This window comes from Salmo salar, chromosome ssa27 (genome assembly GCF_905237065.1).
Source record: "Salmo salar chromosome ssa27, Ssal_v3.1, whole genome shotgun sequence".
Classification (NCBI taxonomy): domain Eukaryota; kingdom Metazoa; phylum Chordata; class Actinopteri; order Salmoniformes; family Salmonidae; genus Salmo; species Salmo salar.
The window spans coordinates 8966943-8984175 of record NC_059468.1 but is presented as its reverse complement, the minus strand read 5'-3'; the positions used below and the strand labels follow the sequence as shown (position 1 = coordinate 8984175).

General features: G+C 43.3%; 1 protein-coding gene across 1 annotated transcript; it reads right to left on the bottom strand.

The window, feature by feature from the left end:
* Positions 1–375: 375 nt before the first annotated feature.
* Positions 376–14361, bottom strand: LOC106588449 (protein shisa-7). Its single transcript, XM_014177459.2, has 6 exons — positions 13985–14361; positions 13506–13587; positions 7054–10839; positions 6604–6758; positions 5197–5388; positions 376–4663 (listed from the first exon to the last, which is right to left on the bottom strand). Exons 3-6 carry the CDS (start codon positions 7794–7796, stop codon positions 3837–3839), a joined length of 1917 nt encoding a protein of 638 aa, XP_014032934.1. The 5' UTR covers positions 7797–10839; positions 13506–13587; positions 13985–14361; the 3' UTR covers positions 376–3836.
* Between the last annotated feature and the right edge of the window lie 2872 nt (positions 14362–17233).

Below are 17233 nucleotides of genomic sequence, written 5' to 3'. Positions count from 1 at the left end.
AAAAGGCATTGATACAAACCACAGAGTACAACATTTGTATTTTTGGTTATGATGGGGTAAGTCAATTGTTGGCTGCTCAATTCATTTGATAAATTGTATTATTTAAGAATCAATGGATACATAAAATGTATAAAATTTATGTTGAAAATGCATTCTCTCTCCCGTGATTACTGACCTAAATTTTGGACATGTAAATGACAGTGCTCAGCACCGCCACATAGTTGCAGCATCTTCTGTCTTTCTTGTCTGTTTCCTATCCATAATTGATCAGTCAGTCCACCCATAAAACAATGAGCCAAAGTGATTTACATAGAATAATCACAATCATCATTTGTGTTGATCTGATGAACACCAATAACCCAGTGGAAGAAAAAATTTGTAATTGTTGGGATTTTTTTAATTGTTATTATCAATTGAACAGTATGATTCTACAAATGCGAGAATTCACCAATAACCAAAATAAGGGTTGCACGCTTGTGAGATCTTCACTTTATATTCTTGGAAACAGACATGGGGTTTATCTATTAGATTAATCCCTATACATTTTTCTGAGGTAATACAGTACACCCCTGCCTCATCTTCCCGCAATACAATTAGGGGCCAATAAAGCTATCTCATGTTTACTTACACTTCCTTCTATCTAGAAAACCTCACGCCACTAAATGTCACCCCACGAGCCACACACCAAAACAACCATTTTATACCACAACTTCCCTCTTACCTCCACCCACCCACACACACACCTTCTGGAATCATTTCCTCAGACCACACACACGCATGCAGGCACACACGCATACACACACACATTAATCAACAGTACATTTACAGGCACACAGATTAATGAGGGCGTACTCAACAAAAACATAATCACAACATCAGTATACCTCCAAAAGTACAATAAAAACATACATTTAAAATAACTGAATCTTCGTGTGACATAAATATATTTTGCCTCTCTTCGTTTTAGTTTAACAAGATTCCAATTATGGAATCTGAAGTTCTTACTGTAAAAATCATTGGGCCATTCTAGTCCTATAATTGGTGATCCATAATCATGTTAGACAACAAGGCAAGTCACAATGCATTCTCCAAACTATTCTAGCAAAATCCTCATTCTTTACAATAAATAGTAAAGTTCTTGAAAAGAGTGAGATTCCGGTCACATAAATGTAATCTTATAACGAAATGCACAAATCTTCACAAAAAAATGGCAACAATGGAATTGTATAGCTTTTGCTCTACACCTTGAAATGTGAGAAAAGTAGATTTTGTTACATTTGCTTTGGTGAATGTCACTTTACAAGGACAGCTTTGATTGATGTCCTTTCTGATACTAGGCTTTTGAATCCAAAAAGCCAATGTGAATAATAATATCATAGCTTTGGGTTTGAAATAGTTTGTGGATTCTCTGAGAAACACAATTGTCTTACTTGTAATATCCCAAGTCAGATCAAATGTGAGATTCAGCATTCCTGAAAATAAATAAAAATACACACACGGGCACACAAATACAGACGCATGTACATTACACATACACGCCATGACATCATAAGTCAGCACTATGACATCGCAAACACTGGCTTTGACATCTTCATGCGGTTTGTCTTTTCACTTTGATTGCATCTGCTTTTTTTTTTTATCAAGAATACAAAGGTTAAAATCCACTAGAAAGATGAATATTCAAAATCCAGGAAACATTGAGCTTCACAGAGAATAAAAATAGGGGAACTAATAATCATGATGATGATAATAATAATCAGAGTAAATCTATAGTAATCATGACCATAAACACAAACACATATCATAGAGTTTTAAAAACATTGTCTGGTTGAAAGTAATACATTTTTGTCTTTATCCAGTCACAGTTAAAGGGGAGAGCCGAAATACTATACAAAGATTTTGTAAATACTATGGTCTCATTATCCCTTCAGTCAAAGTTGAGTTCAACCCTTTCAAAATTGGCCAAAAATGACCACATCTTCCATTTTATAATCCGTCAAAAACCCACAAAAAAATAAACTTTTGTAAATGTACAAAATACGACATTAGGTCCACCTCCACCCCTGCAATGTAAAAAAACAATAATATGATGGCTTTTTGTCACACTCAATGTCAACCTCACGGGGGCACAAAGTAGCTTTGCAGCATTGACTCTGTTTTCTTCACACTTACAAAATGTGTCAGTCATTTCTGCAGCGTTGCACAAACTTTCCCCAATATTGACACAGAAAAAGCCAACATAGTAGACCACAGACACACATAAAGAGTTTTCAGAATAGCCCTTGGTGTTAAGTGTCCATTGTCTTCTGTTCTCCCTTTCCCACCTTCCTCCAAATATTGTGAACGGCTTGAGTTTCAGAAACAGTCATGTGGAATTCAGAGAAGTCGGAGTAGTGATTGGTATATTAACTACTAACAAATCAATGTTTTACCTCACAATCTTGGTAAACAGCTCAGAAAGGATTATCAATGGAGCTTGGCTGGTTTTGGGGATTGTTTTAAGGGACAGACCAATGGGCAGGTATGGCTAAACAAAGCACTTGCATTAGCCAAGAGGTAAATCCTCTGTATGACAGTGTCCCTCAAAATGAACACATCTTCGCTGAGCTTTCATTCTCATCTCATGTGGTCAACAATTTTGTTTAGGTTTTTTCTTTCAGCTGGTCTTTAACTCCTTAAAAACACAACTGACATTGTGTATCGAATAACAGTGTCAAAGCATTTCTGTGTGACTATAAACATAACTGGAATCAGCTCCACAGTTTGGAAACTGACCTCATTTGAGACTTGGGTCTCTATGGGAATGACAGCCATCACATCGACCAGCCAGCCAATCAGGCGAGGGTGCAAAGGTCATGCAGCAAAGTTATATTTGTGTCAAATCATGCTAATAATAACTGAAGAAATCCAGCCATAATCAAGAGGTTCAACCCTTACATGACCTTGTACAAAACGTCTGCAGACTAAGCTATGGCTGTAGTGTGAGATTGTGGTAGCTAGCAACAATACTCCAAAATGTGTCTATTTTCAAGTCGTCCAATCAAAAATTAGGAAAGTGACAATGGGCAACTCAAATGTCCACTCAGTGTCAGCCATTAAGTCATCAGGCTATAGCTGTGTGATACCCCCCCAGAATACACATACTGTCTAACAGGGCTTTATTCCTTTACAAAAACCAACAATTTACAGTCTTGTATTTTTTTTTTTTTTTACAAAAGTCAAACCACCATCACATTGTTCTGCATTCCATTGACATCTCAGTGTCTGTTCAGATTCAAAGACAGTTTCGTTCTCTCTGTCAGAGCAACAAGAAACTCAATAACCATTTATTCATTTAATCCATTAGTAAAAGTCATCATGTCCTCGAATAATGTTTCAATTGCACGAAAAACTTTTTGAAATTGTTCCTTTTTTGCTCTATACATGGCCCTTTTTCTCTCTTCCTCCTCAACAATATGGTTGAATATTCTCTTTCCCAAGACTCACAATAACATGAATCAAATCAATAGGCTTCATTCAAAATTCCCTCTAATAATTCCATTTTCTCAATGGTTTCTTTCTATCATTGCCCTTTTCTGTGTTTCCTGGCAACAGGTAACAATGGCATCCACTCTTCTCTCACGTCTTTCATTCTTGTTGGGACGTAGTATCCCTGTCATATCCTTCTCTCTCATCAGCTTGCCCATGTCTCTCTTGTTTCTTCTCCTATTCATCTATCGTTCCATCATGCCCCAATTGACCTTCTCTTCCTCTCCCTTTCCTTTCTGTGTGAACACTTTCAGCTTGAACATTCTCAACACGACCTTCATCTCTCCTTCACCGTTGGCTTTACTCTCTCACACAGTCACCTCGTTCTTACTAGCCGTCCTCAATGTCTGGCCCCCTCCTCCGCCACCGGGGATATATTGGAGCTGTTCGATGGTGTTCTGCCTCTTGGTGGCGAATGCCATCCTCCGCACGTTGTGGCCCCCGATGGTCCCCGCCCCGCTCCCTTGCCCATGAGGGTCCCCCCAGCTTCCTACCGGGTGGCCCGCCACACTCATCTCCAGCTCGTGGCCCGATGTGGGGTGGGAGTTCATCTTGATCATGTGATGGCGGTCCAGCGAGGGTGTGACGCAGACGTTCTGCTGTGATTGGGCCTTGTGGCTGAGGCATCCCATTGTCGGGAACCCCATCCCCCCAAATTCCCCCATCCCACTCATACCCACCATACCGCCTACCCCTGACATGCCCATGCCCACCATCCTCTCCTCCAGACGGTCGGGAGAGACTAGGAGTCTCTCGTGGGACTTGCGAAGCGTCTGTGAGGTGGAGCTCTTGCTGGTGGTCATAGCCTTGTAGTACTGGTGCTGCTGGTTCTTGGAGAGTCTGGAGAGGGTGTTGCCCTCGCCAAGCGCTAGGAGCTGGTCCTGGGACATAACCCTCCGCGGGGCCTTGTCGAAGGCAGCCTGGTACCCCGACGACTGGGCTGGCAGAGGGTAGGGATTGGGGGTGGATGGTGGCACGTGAATATGTGTCCGGGAGGAGTGGAGGGTACCTTTGGCTCCGAGAGTGTAGTCACCGCCCCAGTAGAGATGGTGCTGGGAGGAGTGGAACGACAGAGGAGCGTTGTTAGGTCGTCGCTTCGATGAGTAGTAGCCAGAGTAGTCCTCCAGATCTTTCTCTGTGTTTTTTTTGGGGGGGGGGGGGGTTAAGTTTTTAAAGAAAGACGATGAAAGAAACAAATGTAGAAATAACATTTAGTGAAATTCATTCATTATTAGGTGAAAGAAAGTGTTCCAACATTTCTCGTCCTAAGAAGTCTTTAATCTTTAAAGACTTTCCCTGGACTGAGCTCCCTGACAGCAAACTGAAATGTGGCCATTAGCCAACCGTTGGTTCCTCTCTCTCTGTTTATTCTACAATCCCCCTATACATCCTCCCTATTACATCGTTTTCCGGGGCACCCACTCTAGACAAACAGGCCTTTATCAACGCCCATCATATAGACTATAACAGCCTACATTAAAGGCACAACAAAAGAGAATACGTCTGACACACACACACACCGTCGGCCGCTGTGCTTCTCGCCTGTTATTGCTTCTTCCACACACATATCTCTGGAGCTCTCTCTCTAACAACCCCCTCCCAGCAGCGGCTGCCACCCAGACACCCAGCCCTCACTCCGCCCCACCCCCCCACCACCCCCCTCCTCACCGAGCCTCTTCAGGGAGCTGGAGCGGCTGATCTCAGGTTTCATGGCCGCCTCGTAGGAGGGGGGAAGCTGGGCCAGGTTGTGGAAGGAGTGCGAGAAAGGGGGTTGCGGGTGCAGGCCGGAGCTGTTGTGCTTGCCGGTGAGGAGGGTCCCCGTGGAGGCCAGCTGGGCGTTGTTCATGCGGGGCACGCGCTCTGGAGGAGGAAGAGGAAGACAGGAAGACATTTTCAAAGACCCGACACGCACGGGAGCATTAATTAGGGCCCTAACACACAGGGATACATTTAGAATGACCTTACATGTTTATTAACATAATATATACAGTATGATTACATTTATAAAGACCTAATATACACACACACACACACACACACACATATACATTTACAAGGACCTAACACCTATATGGTGGGTAGCTACATTTATAATGGGCCAACATGTATTTAAAATGACCTTAATGGTACATATACATTGACAAAACGTGCCAACTCCTCACAAATTACTAGTCTTAGAGAATTGCAGCCATTTGTAATTTGTACATTTTCAAGTCATTCTAAGGCGACTAGTATGAGGTAACATATATAACAAGCCAAGATGATTGTCTGACACTTTGGCCATTGACCATGTACAATAACGGGCAATAACAGCCAAGAATATCTTTATAACCACTGAGGGAGCACACGGGAGACATTGACCACTGTGGAGTAACACGTGCAGGCTTCGGGTCGCTGACTTCACTCAAGCCAAGGCCCATAGTGTAAGTAAGCACACTTACACCACAAACAGATACAGTACGTAGCGCATACTGAGACACTTACGAGGGAGACGCACACACACACACACACAGAGTGAGTGGGAGCACTGAAACAGCGACAGTGTTAAGGAAACAGCGACTGCGCTGAGGGGAAAAAAAACACCCGGCGGTACATGTACAACACCAGACAGACGGGTCACCAGGCCAACTCACACACTCGCCGCCTGTGTCAGCTCGTTAGGCTTACCCTTAGCAGCCGAGTGTTTGGGACTGGAACCAGACACCTGGATAAAATTGTGGTGCAAGTTGCCAACTGCAAGAGAGCACAGCGAACACTGACGGTACAGCCACTCGTGCGTGTACGCGTGAAGCATGAGCATTGTTTGCGTGTGTGGTGGAGTGTGAGCGGTGGGATTACGTGAGTGTGTTCAGAGTGCAAGCATTGTTGAGCGCGACTCCATACAGTCAGCGTTACCAGGCTACTGCGTCCGTCACCGCCGTCCCGCGATCATCACTGTAAGGGTTCGTGTACATCTGAAAACAGGCTATTACTGTGTTATTACAATGTAATAACAGCGTTAGCGGTTCTTCCACTAACAGTGTTACGACATTGTTATTACAGTGTTGTCCAAATGCGTTCTGTTGCGTCACTCACTGCGGTTGTCTTTGCTCTGGAGCACCGGGGTGTAGAGGTTCTTGGGGGGGCGACCGAGGCCGTCTCCTACGGTGGTGTTGGTCAGGACGCTGCTGTCATTCCTCTCCCCCTGTTGGACTGGGCTGGCCTGGCTGCGTAGGATGTCCACCAGGGCTCTGGTAGGAGGAGGAGAGAAGAGGAGGGGAGCGGAAAAATCATGGACAAGGGCAAGAGAGTAGAACAAACTACTTTCCGTTCAAAAAGTAGAGCATTCGACTTAGCTGGCCACCAATGTAAAATGTGCTACTTGTTCATTGATTGTGGTTCAGTTTCATCACCCCTGTGGCTTGTGACCTCAATGAATTTAAAAGACTAAAACCCACTGACAGACCCACCTACACCCATACGGCCATTTTTCCGACAGTGCTTACTGATCGTCTGCTCAAAGACAATTCTCCATTCTTTTCTCACCTGGGCATGTTGATGTCTCTGTTCCGAGGTCGTCGGGATATCTTGTGGAAGGCCACCTTGATGCCCACTGCCACCACTAGGGTGAAGGAGATCACCCCTCCGATCACGTACGCCGTGCTGTTGCTCTGCTGCTGCAGCTGCTCCGAGTCTGGGTCACCCCGGTTCCCCGACAGCGGGGGGTTCGTCTGCGGTGTGTCGAGCCACCCGGGCGAGATGTAGTTGTTGCACGACTCCTGGTCCAGGCGGCTACGCTGGTGGTCACAACAGTAGCGGTAGTGGCAGGTGCCGCAGCAGTAGATGTAGGTGCCCTTGGAGCAGTTGAAAGTGCTGTCTAACTGGCCCATGACATCGTAGTAGGCCCGACACACGTCCACATCCACCAGGCGCCGGGGGGGTGGAGCCACCTGGGCAGCACCCAGAGGGGGCTTGAGGGCGTCAGCTGCCGTCATGTTCTGAGGGAGCTTGATCTGGGGGAGGGGCTTGGGGAGCGTTTCGGGTACTTTCGGCTCGCCGTCGTGAGCGTCCTCCATCTCAGCCGCTTTAGGCGCCACCTTCGCTCCCCCCGGGGGCGGCGGCATCGGTTTGTTCCCAAAGCCGGTGAGGAGGAACAGGGTGGCGCCGCTGGGGCCGCCGTTGGATGAGCGGCGCTCTGTGGTGATGGTGACGGCGGAAAGGACGAGGCCGGACACAAGGAAAAAGATGAGGGAGTTGCTGAGCATCCTTCTGTAGGTTCTTGGCCTCATTTTTTTTTTTTTTAAAGGCCCGCCGGGTGTTCAAATATCAAGGTCCTCTTCCAAGAGGGAAAGTGTCTTCTTTGAATTTCACTGGCGTGTAAGTCTAACAATATAAAAAGCTTCTACTCAAGGTTTCAATTGGAATACGATGAACTAATCCTTTGTTAGTGCTTCCGTATACAGAACACACACTAGTGTGGGTGTTTTTACGTTGTTGAAAAGTTTTTTTTTTTGTTTGTTCAAGCAATGCGTGTGGCGTGTAACTTATATGTATTTATGTAAACATATTTCTCAAGCTCTCAATACAAATCTTTTCTCGTTCGTAAGCAGCTTATGTAAATGTTGAGGTTTTATATATTCCTATATTTCTACGTTCTAGACCTTAGCATGTACTGGCCTATATTATGGCTATACTTGTGAAAGGACAATTTGAAGTTTGTCTCGACAACTTCAACTTAGCACACAAAAACAAAATAGATGACGAGGATGCTGGAAAATGTATATATTGTAAACATCAGTCAATAAAGTGTTATTTTATGGAATGGTAAGAGTAATGATAATGTCTGTGGTCTCTACTGTGCAGACCTCACTCAAACGGCAAGTGTGGGTTGTCTTTCTTTATGAGAAGCAGTATTATCTTGTAAACAAAACCAATGTGTAAACGTTTCGTACCCTTCGGAGTCTTTTGAACTATCCCACAAAGTTATGAATAAGGTAGCAAGCAAATCCTATTCGAAGGGCAAGTGTAGTCTGTAAACATTAAGGGTTGTATGTAAACTTCATTTTCTTTATTTGAGTACTTTTCACCTATGCTTAATTGTATATTTTCACTTGGAATTAGCACTTCAGTTTCCCGTTGTAGGTATTTGACCCGCAAACCTTAATGTAAAACTTTGTGTGAATTGTAAACAATGGTGTTGGCAGCTTTAGGTGTCTCTAATTCATAATGTCCATACATGTGCTAAAACAGATTGGTCTATTATCAGTATTAGCTTGATAGTGTCATTTCTTCTGCATGGAGCTTTCTATTTGTTCACAGATCAACTCTTTGAATATTGAGAGAAAGGAAATAGAGGTGGGGTGGTCAATTGAGAAAATATCATTCAGAGAGACGTTGGATTCTAAATTCCGACTTAAATACAGTGGTTGAAAGCCTAAAAAAGGTTTGCGCTATGAGAAAAGGACCAATCGCAAAAGCTTGTCACAAGGTCCGGTGAAAATGGGTACTGAAGAAATGTACCAAGCAGCATATATAGTTGAGACAAACTGGGACCACACAATTTACACCTAACTTAGTGAGAAAGGAAAAACTAAGATATAACACAGCGAGTGATGGACAAAATGAATAAAGGCAGTCGGAGATAGTAATTTCTGTTTGTTGGTGAATTAGGAAAAGGTGAGAGAGGGAAGGAGGGACTGGTGATGGGAGGTGGAGGGACGAAAGGAGGCTAAGGATCTATGTGCGTTTGATCCCCTTGCGGGAGTGTCTCTGCTCTGAGTTTAACTCGGCCCAACAGAATAGAACGAAGGTGGGCTTGGGCCCGGTTCTGGCAGGACAGCGCGGCTCCGCCCACAGAACAGACATGAAAATGTCTGGATTCATTCGTTCAATGCAGAATATGTGAAGGAAACGTACACTATGATATGGTCACTTTCCAGCCTAACCTAACCTGGGCTGATGACTACAGATACATGGTAATTGTGACCTAAACGAGAAAAGTAGAACAATCTAATATGAATAGCTTTCTAAGCTTTTTTCTTCAGAATTTTTTTTTAGGAAATGGTATCCTAGTGTCATATAAGCTCTTCACTGTATCCCTGAATGTATGAGCGCGCCTATATTTGAAAGTTACTATATGAGATGTTGTTGATGCAAAGAAATCTTAAACATAGTAAGATGGTAGTTCTAAAATGTTGGGTCATAGTATGGCTGGTATAACATGGCTTATGTGTTAAAGTGGATCTCCTTTGACAGACAACATCAATACGCTGAGGGGCTGTGTTGCATGTTTTGAGAGGAAGAAAAGAAGAACAAGGGTTTGAATATCATTCGGGTTAAAAGGAAACGGGGGCTTTTCAGATTGTTAAATGTGGTGTGCCAACGTGCTGTATGGGAGAATGCTGGAGAGATGCTGATAGAGAAAAATTGAAACAATGTGAGGTATATATTGAGGGAGACAAGCAAAGTAGCGACAGAATAGCAGCAAGGTCAATGTATCACGTTATATGTGACTTGTCTTGCCCTTCAGTCAGTCAAAGCCTAGTTCGATTGATCGATCTGGGGCCGAGCTTTCAGAGCCTGAGCAAGTTTGTGAGTTATCACTGCTTACCATTCTCCAACTAATGTACTACAAACAAATACAGGTCACCATTAAAGATTAGTTGAACGAACCAATAATGCACTATTCATCCAAATCTGAACGATTTTTTTCATTTTTCGTCAGGACAATAAATGTACATTTAACTACAGGCATTAGGCTAACTCTCCACAATGTGGTTCTAACTACTTTTTGATTGATAGAATGTTATAACTTTATGTACGCTTTGAGCTTCAATGCTATTTTGATGTAATAAGGATATGAAATGTGCATTTTATGTGTTAGGGAGACTAATGAAAAATGACTATTTTGATATTGAATCTGAACGCTGTGTGAACTCAAGATAACACTAAGTGAAACATGAGGTACGAATGATAAACGTGGCTTTGGTAGTTTCGTTGTTGTCGTTCTTTCTTCATTTTTCTTGCACAGTTTGTATGGCACCGGTTTTGGTCTCGCTCGAAACGAAACAGGGGAAGAAAGAAAAACAGTCAGTGTAAATAAAGGTCAGAAATCCCCCCCCCAAAAAAATAAAGAAAATAAAAAAGGGATGTAGAAAGTCCGTTGTAATTAGCAAACAGCCTCTGGTTCTAAAGCAGGGGAGAACGTCCCCTTAGTTGTTCCACCTGGCCAAGACAGTGATGATGACGTAATCCAGGTTTGAGGTTCTTTCAGTTCTTAGCTTTTTTTTTTTTTCAAACTTCTTCTACGTCTTTACTTATTCTAAATTGACACTGCAAAAAGAAGAAGACATCGAGCTGATCAATGGATGACCTTTTCTTCATTCCACAGTTTAGCCATCGTGTTTCTATTCTAGGAGAGTTTAGGTACAAGACATAAACTGAGTGTACAAAACATTAAGGACACCTGCTCTTTCCATGACATAGACTGACCTGGTGAATCCAGGTGAAAGCTATGATCCCTTATTGATGTCACTTGTCAAATCCACTTTAAAATCAGTGTAGATGAAGGGGAGGAGACAGGTTAAAGAAGGATTTTTAAGTCTTGAGACATGGATTGTGTATGTGTGACATTCAGAGGGTGAATGGGCAAGACAAAATATTTAAGTGCCTTTGAAAGGGGTATGGTAGTAGGTGCCAGGCGCTGCTGGGTTTTTCATGATCAACAGTTTTCCCGTGTGTATCAAAAATGGTCCACCATTTGGACGTCCAGACAATTTGACACAACTTTGGGAAGCATTGGAGTCAACATGGGCCAGCATCCCTGTGGAACGCTTTCGACACCTTGTAGAGTCCATGCCCAGACGAAATTAGGCTGTTCTGAGGGCAAAAGTGGGGGGGTAAAACTCAATATTAGGAAGGTGTCCTTAATGTTTTGTACACTCAGAGTACAAAAGCACTGGTAATACCAACACTGAACAAGCATGCATGATTACTCCTACATAAACAGTTGACTAATAACTGGTATAAGCAGTAATTAACAAGTGCATACATTCACTCTGTTTGGCTAAATCGATTCATATTTCAGTTTGTGCGATATCCACGGTGTAAAAATAACAACGCACGTTGCATTATTGCATTCATTTAAAAGCAACGATTTCATTTATTCTAATCATCATACTGTCAGCAAATCTATAACATAATACAATTCGGAAAAGCTCATCCTTTCACACCAGACCTTGAATATCCCAGTCACAGACTCCTGAGGACTACAGTCTCCTACAGCCCTTCGTTAGGTAAGGACCTGCGAGATCACACTACATTAACATCAACTTCGAGAGAATAGACATGTTTTGACTTCGACAACAAAAAAACTGCTAGATGGGACATGATGATGAGACACACCATATGGATAATACTGACACCGAGACACGAGTGTCAGGGGAGAAGAGTAGGTCTCATAGTGAAGACTGGGCCTCGAGAGGAGAGAAAGGAGGGGAGAAGCCACAGATGTGAGCAGAGTGGGGGGTTGCCCGGAATGGGAGTATCGTTTCGAAATGGGAGGAGGAAAAAAGGAGGCAAAGCTGGGTTGGAGGCCCTAACAGTGGAGTCTCTTGTGCTGAAAAGTTAAGGGTGCCTTTAAAAATCACTCACTGCCCTGGGGGCCATTTGCATTCCGTTTCCTGGATGCAGCAATTAAGAAGGTATTGACAACAGCTGATCACCTCTAATGGGATGCTTTCTAGGCAGACCCATCGGTTTCGACAGACACACCACTCGGCCTGGCTACAAATAGGGAGATGTTATGAGTCTGTTCGGTTCCATATGGAACAGAGAATTCCGAACATGTACACTGCCTGAGCATCTGCATATGCCTGGCCCCTACCGCGAGCACACAGGTCTTAAAGAGACAGCGCACATGCTGGCACACAGCGTGTTAGCGCTACACCGACCCCCCCCCCACTCGCTCCCACCTCCCTCCCGCTCTCTCTCTGCCAGTGAGTGGGCTGGAGCAGGCTCTCTCAGAATAGCACTGCAGCACTGAACGAGAGGAAGAGTGAGAAAGGGAACGAAAGGGAAGGCGCAACACCGTCCTCCACTTTCTCTCCATGTCAACACATATCCGTCTATCCATTGTCTTATCGATGCCCTCCGTTGTACAATGGGCTTTGCTTCACCTCTCCTCCTTTCCCAAGGATCTCTCCATCTCGCCCTACTCCCAGGCTGCTCAGTGTCAGATGTTTGTCCACCCCACCGCTCCTCTTGTTCGTCCACCCTACCCCACCTTTTCTCCCCATCTCTCTCTGGACTGAGGCATGCTGGTTCGAAGGGCAGTCCACTAGGACAGTGAGCAACAGCGTCCTTTGTAATTAGGTGTCAGCGTGCATAGGCCTCCGAAGACAAGGCATCATGAATTATGGAAGCAACTTAATTACTGTAGACCCATTACTGACTCCCCTTGATAGTTAACGATAATTACCTTTACTACTGGGAAATGTAGTATTTTTGACCATTATTTAACTATTGTGGCTGTTTCTTAATGTGCCATATCATGTAGCATTCCTTGAGTTTAGTCTATAGGCTCTTTGTGGGAGATTATATATCGATAAGCCTCCCACTGCTGAGGTTTTGGGCAGCAAACATGTGCCTCTATGTGACAATGTTATCAAAGCAAAACCATATCGATACACATTAAAGTTAGGAAGGCTTGCTGACCATGAGCATTATGGTACGGCTGGTGTGTCGACATTTGCATTCATGTGGCGTTGCTCATGTCGGGAACAAGTCACACAGTCATTGTGTGTCTAGGCCAATTCACACACTTCCATTTTCTATTGCTGCTAGATGACTTCATTTATGGGGGGGAAACGGACAAGATAGACACAAAATGGGAGGGTAGTTACGGTGGTCGAGGCGCAAAGAGCGAGACCTGTTCACGTGCGCGTTTCATTAGGCAATGTTGCAGCACTAAACAGAAACAAAATGAAGGAACGACTTACCTGCGTGTCGCTGGTTGTATTCAAAGGGCAATAAGATGATGATCCATTTTTAGATGCGGTCGTCAGGCCCGTCACCATGTTTCTTTGAAATTAAACAAGGGGAAAAATAATATTGTAGCACATTAATTGTTGCCAATACAATAATTCCAATATAAATTGAGTACAAATGGCCCTACACTATGCCACATCACAATAAAAGCCCATAGACTGGAGTTCACACGCGGCTGCGCTGGTCTCTTGAAAATATTAAATAACTACACCAAAATTGTATGTGTCATATGGTCAAAAATAATTGTTAGAAAAATACGAAAATCAGCACTCAATTAATAATTAACTTCCATCCTAAATTGCGAGAGTCGTGTTTATCTATCCACTCGAATGAGGCAGTGGAAATCCGTTTTCAAGCTTTTGAAGTTATGCAAACAGGAGAACATTAATCAGATTTTGTTCATTAAAAAGTGTTCAAAAGGTAGCTTTACCGGATGTCTAGTAGTCCATTCACCAACATTGGATCTTAATTGTGATTCCCGGAAAATAATCGATCATGCCTACATTTTCCATTGTAATTCCAGGTGAGGATGAAATTAATTTGTCTCGAAGGACATGCTTCTCTCCGAAAAGACATAGAAAAACACACAATAATAAAAAAAAGAGAGGGAGGTCGTCTGAAAATATATTTTCTGATATAATTTTGTTAATCACATTTTGCTATTTCCTTTTAGCGGTGACTATAATCCTCAGTGCGCTCCCCCCTTTGCTATAGAGGTTCCACCGCGTTGATAAAATTCATAAAAAGTGATTGCTTTCACAAAGGTCCGCTACACTCGATGCTCATTCATTGATAGGACAGTATGGTAGGACTACTTGTCCACGTTTCCATTTGTTAAGTGAGCAAAAGTATCTACCAATCGGTGACACGCTTTATTCCCAATGAGATATTTCTTTCGCGGAACCATTGGTTTACAAACGAGGATGGAATGGAATGGTTTAAACGCATGCACCAGGAGCGAACACGCACACGCCTTCAAAAAGCAAAATGTTTCTGTTCTATGTGCACAACTAAGCTCCTTGCAAATAACAGTGGAATGTAAAAATCTAAAACACTAGCAAAGTTATGGGGGAAAATTGACACTGCTTTACAGCGTTTCATGGGGAAATAGATAGAGAGGGAAGAGTCTAGGATAATGCAGTGTCATTAGTTGCCTTGACAACCATGCCCATGTATTTCAGCTTAATTATGAATTTGATGGAAATTAGCAGATGCTTGTTTCCTTCTTCCCAGTCATTGCCCCATTCACTAAATGACGTCATCATAAGAAAAAAGGAAATATGCAAATATAAAAAAAAAACTTCAATTTGTTGCACAAACTGTTCCCAAATTCTCTCAGGCACGCCTTCCCTCAGTGACAGATAAATGACAGTACCCTGTAGGCTACATAAAATAGAACCGAACAGAGCAGAATAGAAAATAATATGCATCAAAATCTACCATAAAGTCCACCATTGGTGGGAGCATTATTATGTGACAGAGGCAGCAATATTTATCAGTATAGCAGAACGGGAGCACACTGAAGGACTGTATGTGGTCTGTGGCACCACAGATGGTCTTCTATAACATGGTACACGGTGGCTCTTAGAGCCAAGGTCCAAATCATCACTTCTCACCAGTGATTACTCTGAACGTCAATATATCAATGAATTAACCAAACACATGATCAATATTGCCTCCAGGAGGCTAACAAATATGGCAATAGTCATTTTAACAACAAAGGTAAGTGCTGACCGGATGCTTCGCAAATGAAAACTCTGAAATTGCATCTGAATGAAAATGTCCAGAGACTCACGTTTCACTCCATAATAGCCATTTGCGGACAGGCTAAAAGAGAACCCTTGTGAACCAGCCACAGGAAATACTCCCCCCTGAACAGGAAAGGGAGAATTCTCAGGGGTATCTACAGTCAATGGGTAAGTCCACCTATTTGAAGTAGACAGGGTGTCCGGTGTTGCGGGACTGCACCTCACAATGACAATATGTAGACTTTGGGCAATTTCTTACTTTGTGTTGTCTAGTAGTCTTAGATCCAAAGAAAGAGAAATGTTTGGCAAGTTCTTGAGGGCATTACAAGCCTGTTGGTGGCTACGCCAAAACATACTGATATGAGTACGTTGGTCAAAAAGGTACTGTAATGGAAGATAGTAATGGCTGACCTATTATTCACTTCAGGCTTTGGACCCGTCCCCTTTTTTGGCATAACTACAAAGCATATGGATGTATACAGTATATTTTCTTATCTTTATTTCACTAGGCAAGTCAGTTAAGGACACATTCTTATTTACAATGACGGCCTAGAATAGTGGGTTAACTGCCTTGTTCAGGGGCAGAACGACAGATTTTTTACCTTGTCAGCTCAGGGATTCGATCTAGCAACTATTTCGGTTACTAGTCCAATGCTCTAACCACTAGGCTACCTGCAGCCCCAATATGAACCGTTGAACAAATTAGCATTAAAGGATCAAATCTGGGTCACATGACGACAGCGATAACGACAAGCTCCCAGATGTGATGTGCGTGTGCACGTGGGAGAAAGTTAAGGCATAAGGAGCCTTTCCTCACCATTTGCGTCACTTCCTCCATTCCATGTCTTGAGGGGCAAAAGAGAAGCATTGTCGCCATCGCTATGCAGGCCTCTCAATAGTAGACGTGCCAGACCTCTACTCAGTCAACAGTGCAGGATGACTCAAAGTGTCCTCTGGCCAGGATGGAGTCGGTGTGCGTCACAAGCACACACACACACACACTTTGACACACAGCACCTTCAGATACACAGGGCCAAGCACCTCTGGCTCCCAAACAACTCCAGGCGATAGTCCATGACCAGGTGAAATCATTTCATCAAGTAGCATATGCAGAGCCAGTCTCCCGAGAGAGCCCCAGCAGCCATCTTGTTGTTGAACACATTAGCAACCATGTGTTGTGTTGTGCTGCGTATATCATAAGGTATGTAGAGACAGGGAGAGGAAAACATAGGCACTCAATGGTGCAACGTAAACACAATGAAAGGGAGGGGACAGACAAAATTGAATGGTCAAAGTGGTAACATTTGACTTAAAACCAGCAGGTATGATGCATTATGGTGCAGTTATAATGCATTGAAAGACTTATCATAAGCCTGCATGGACCCCCCCCCTTAAGATATAGCAATACACATTATGTGGTCACACCTTAAAAAGGACTACACTTCTACGACCCAATGCAATATTCATGGGTAGTTCTACCATCTGATTGAAGTGGCTGGTGCATTTTGCGTGACTTTATTCTTTACTCGAGTAGGGTACTCTATTTTACAGAGTACTAGGTCTCTGCCTGGAATAGGTCTTCTACTGAGGTGACAATCGAAGCAGTTACCTGCTGTTCCAGACTTAGGAACACTACATGCTAATGCTAGGCTCATGCACTTAACTCACACCACCCTGTAAGAACAAGATCTTTAAATGGGGCAATCTGCCGTTGCTACATCCGTTTCTGTACTTATCTACCCATTGCACATTGAAGAACGTAACTTCTGACTCATGAGCTTACTTCGGTCCAACTCCACCAGAACCCAAAATACAAGCTTGTTTTACTCCAATGTTTGTAAACGATGTAATTGTAAACAAACATGGTTAGAACTATACGTTTGATCTCATGGCTCGTCAGTCCTTGCATCAATTGCTCTAGGAATTTGAGT